Raw genomic sequence first — 4,225 nt, 5'->3', positions numbered from 1 at the left:
CACACGCACACGCACACGCACGCACACCCACCCAAACAGACTCAGAGGCAAGAAAACTTACATACACACATTTCCAGTGAAAACATAGACCCTTTTGTGTGTGTGTGTAAATGAGCTATGTGCTTGGATTTTCCACTAGAGGAGAAGCACCTGGGTCAACCTGATTATTTCTGCTGTTCTCCTACTAGTAGGAACAACCAACCAGCCAGGCAACACACACACACACACAAACAGCATTAAGTAGTCTCCTGCAGTGGTGGGCTAATAATGATCTGGTACTCTGACCTCACTGCTGGGTCTGCCGCCCAGGGAAAAGTCCAACCGCTGCTTAAACGGCAGGCAACACCACCTCCGTTTAACACACACACACACACACACACATAATTGAATATCATATGGTAAGTATGAATCTCTCCCACCCCTATTTTAGACAGACACAGGCCAGCAGAGAACAGCTCCTTAACGCAGGACTTGCTGAACAGACTGAGTGTAAAAAATACTGAGAACGGAAATGTGTACCACAACTACTACTTAGCACTAACACACACACACACACACACACACACACACACACACACACCTCCTCCTCCTCCTCCTCCTCCTCCTCCAAACCTACCTCTCCAAACCAAATAAATAATCGAACGGCTACTTACATGTAGAGCCGGCTGAGGTAGAGAACAGAAGATGGGCAGTGAATGACTAGGAATGGAGACGCGCGCGCACACACACACGCTACATCTAAGACTGGGAATGAACAGGAAGGGAGACGCTACATCTAAGACTAGGATGTCCGTCAGCACACCACACCAATGTGCACTGAGAGGCTCAGGTCAAACGTTAAGGTGGCCACAGGTTGGCTCACGAGGTCACAGGGCAGACCCCAGTGAGAAGGACAATTGTGGACAGACAGATCCACCTTAAAAAAACAAAAAAAAAAACAAAAACTGCTGTGTCATGTTTGTGGTTGAGCACTCAACGGGGCTCCATATTCCTCTACGAAGGCCAAACTGCTGTGTCATGTTTGTGGTTGAGCACTCTACGGGGCTCCATCTTCCTCTATGAAGGCCAAACTACTGTGTCATGTTTGTGGGTGAGCACTCTGTGGGGCTCCATCTTCCTCTATGAAGGCCAAACTGCTGTGTCATGTTTGTGGGTGAGCACTCTGTGGGGCTCCATCTTCCTCTATGAAGGCCAGATGAGGAGTGGAGAGTGAGCCGGCCCTGTTGCACCGACAGCACCTCCTAATGAATACACACACAGCCAGCAGATGTGTCAACAGATGTCTCTTTCAACCTCACGGAAAAGCACGAGAGTGCTTCCTGTGTGTGTATGTGTGTTTGTGTGTGTGTGTCCATTTGATTGATTTCTACTTTATGTGTGAGAAGGAAAGTGTCTGCAGTCAAAGTTAACACACACACACAGTACCAGAATGGCACTTAAATCCTCGAAAAAGAGAGTGCACCTTGTGTGTGTGTGTGTGTGTGGCACTTAAATCCACACAAAGACAGCACTTCTTGCGTGTGTGTGTGTGTGTGTGTGTCCAGTTGAATGTCCACATTTGTCCCAAATGTTAGAAGAACTACTGTATGTATGAGGATGGCAGTGATGATTTTTCAGTAATGATGAATGTTTTTTCGGCACATACGAATGAAAGTGAGAGAGAAAGACAGTGTGTGTGTGTGTGTGTGTGTGTGTGAGAGATAGTCTTCATCTTTAATGGAGAATCTTCAGAGCTGTGTTTTCCCCTTTCTGTTTGAACACGTCGGTCAGTCCATTGGCCTCATCCTCCAGCGCTGTGAAACCACTGGTCCTCTGATGCCGCTGCCCTGACCCCCACCCCCCATCTGACGGGCAGGGAGAGAGGGAGAGGGACGAGGACATGATGTCAGCACCCTTCGGCAGGAGCCATCAAATTAGCAGTCGTCACGGAGATCATCAAAGCATGTGGTGCGTCACCTCTTTGCTGACCAGATCTTCACGCTCATGTCACTGTGGAGGGAGAAAGAGAGGAAGAGTTAGAGAGAAAGAATGATAGAGAGAGAGGGAGAGAGAGAGCAAGAGAGAGGAGAGAGAATGAGGGAGAGAGAGAGGAAGAGCGAGAGGAAGAATGACAGAGAGAGGGAGAGATGAGAGCAAGAAAGAGGATAGAGAATAAGAGAGAGAGGGAGGGAGAGGGAGGGAGGGAGAGAGAGAGAGATGAGAGAGAGGATGGAGAATGAGAGAGAGAGAGAGAAAATGAGATAGAAGGGAGAGAAAAAGAGGGGGGGGGGGGAGTGACTCAATTGCCTGCATCTTCAAACACCTTCATTGTGCCTCCCACACAAGAGAAGAGAGGAGAGAGGAGAAAGGAGAGGAGGCCGACTTCAAACAGTCTTCTCCTCGCTCACAAAGACGCCAACGACTCCTTCATCAGGTGCAAGGCACTGGGGTGTCAGATCCAAAATAAACATCAAAAATGCCCCGGCAAAGCCCCCCCCTGCCCCCCCCTCTCCCCTGCCACCTCCCCTCTCCCCTGCCCCCTCCCCTCTCTGACATCACCCCGAACTCTGGCCCGCACTTCTGACAGACCCACACAACACAACATACAGAGAAGAAAAGAAGCTCTCCCAAACCTAAATGAGACTGACTACTCTCTCCACCTCTCTCTCCTTCTCCACCTCCCTCTCCACCTCTCTCTCCTTCTCCACCTCCCTCTCCACCTCTCTTTCTTTTGTTGCATCTGGGAACTGGCGCTGCCAAATTCATCTCCATTTTGCCTCCCTAAGGCATTGCTCTTCAAGGCACCGTAAAGGAGAACATCCGGATTTTCAACCTGGGCTTCATTTACAGATCTTATGAAGCAGACACTTAAAAAACCTAAATTTGGACCTAAAAAGATTTAGAACTAGGGCCCAGGTTAGAAAGACTCCTCTGTTCTGTTTGTAACAGCTGAAAAGCACACTATGTGTGTGTGTGTGTGTGTGTGTGTGTGTGGGGGGGGGGGGGGGGATTGAGGAGGCAAAGAGAAAAGGGAACAACTTGGCAGATAAATAAGGAAGAGAGAGAGTGAGTGAGTGAGTGAGTGAGTAAGTGAGTGTTACTGAGTGAGTGTTACTGAGTGAGTGAGTGAGTGAGTGAGTGTTACTAAGTGAGTGAGTGAGTGAGTGAGTGAGTGTTACTAAGTGAGTGAGTGAGTGAGTGAGTGAGTGAGTGAGTGTTACTAAGTGAGTGAGTGAGTGATTGAGTGAGTGAGTGAGTGTTACTAAGTGAGTGAGTGAGTGAGTGAGTGAGTGAGTGAGTGTTACTAAGTGAGTGAGTGAGTGATTGAGTGAGTGAGTGAGTGTTACTAAGTGAGTGAGTGAGTGAGTGAGTGAGTGAGTGTTACTAAGTGAGTGAATGAGTGAGTGAGTGAGTGTTACTAAGTGAGTGAGTGAGTGAGTGTTACTAAGTGAGTGAGTGAGTGAGTGTTAGTGAGTGAATGAGTGAGTGAGTGTTAGTGAGTGAATGACAGAGAAAAAGAAGGGGAGAGAGAGAGAGGAGAGGTGCAAAAGAGTGACATACTGAGAGGGAAATAGAGAAGTAAGAAGAACGGATGAAACAGAGATAGGAGAGCAGTTAGAGAGATGGAGTGAGAGGGGGACAGTGAGAGAAAGAGAAAAAACAGCCCTAAACCAAAAGAAATGGAGTGAGAGAACAGGACAGAGTGAGAGATTTACAGTTAGAGAAATAGAGTGAGATATTTAGAGGGAGAGACATTGAGTGAGATATTTGGAGTGAGAGAATGGAATGAGAGAAATAGAGTGAGATATTTAGAGAGAGATTTACAGTTAGAGAAATAGAGTAAGATATTTGGAGTGAGAGAAATGGAGTGAGATATTTGGAGGGATAGAAATAGAGTGAGATCATTGGAGGGAGAGAAATTAAGTGAGAGAAATAGAGTGAGCTATTTAGAGGAATAGACAGAGTGAGATAATTGAGGGAGAGACATGGAGTGAGAGATTTGGCTGGAGAGCTGGAGAGGGAGAGCTGGAGAGACAGAGAGATGGACGGCATGAGGGAAGAAGTGGATGGAGAGATAGACGGGGGAGAGATGGAAAGAGAGATGGATGGAGAAATGGAGGGAGACGGCAAAAGGAGAGAACAGAGAGGACTGAGGGTCCAGAGGTCATCAGCCGAGGGAGAGACAAGAGATGGAGAGAGATGGAGGGAGAGAGATGGAGGGAGAGAGATGGAGGGAGAGAGATGG

General features: G+C 47.8%; 1 protein-coding gene across 4 annotated transcripts in view; it reads right to left on the bottom strand.

Moving 5' to 3' along the window:
• Positions 1–624: 624 nt before the first annotated feature.
• The window catches only part of kif21b (kinesin family member 21B), a 94,110-nt gene continuing 90,509 nt past the window's right edge, over positions 625–4,225 (bottom strand). For all 4 annotated transcript variants that reach the window (XM_076269309.1, XM_076269311.1, XM_076269310.1 and 1 more), the window contains one exon: positions 625–1,989. Coding sequence is in view for 2 of the 4 variants with exons in the window: in XM_076269311.1 (XP_076125426.1) it covers positions 1,953–1,989 (37 nt within the window). In the remaining 2 variants the exon portion in view is untranslated. The remainder of the gene's footprint in view (positions 1,990–4,225) is intronic.

Source organism: Alosa pseudoharengus, unplaced genomic scaffold, assembly GCF_046254945.1.
Source record: "Alosa pseudoharengus isolate Yale_2024_CS ecotype anadromous, Long Island Sound unplaced genomic scaffold, YU_APseudo_1.1 YU_APseudo_1.1_scf_5, whole genome shotgun sequence".
In the NCBI taxonomy this organism is placed as follows: domain Eukaryota; kingdom Metazoa; phylum Chordata; class Actinopteri; order Clupeiformes; family Clupeidae; genus Alosa; species Alosa pseudoharengus.
Note: the sequence above shows the minus strand (reverse complement) of the source record. Positions and strands in the feature narration are given on the sequence as shown.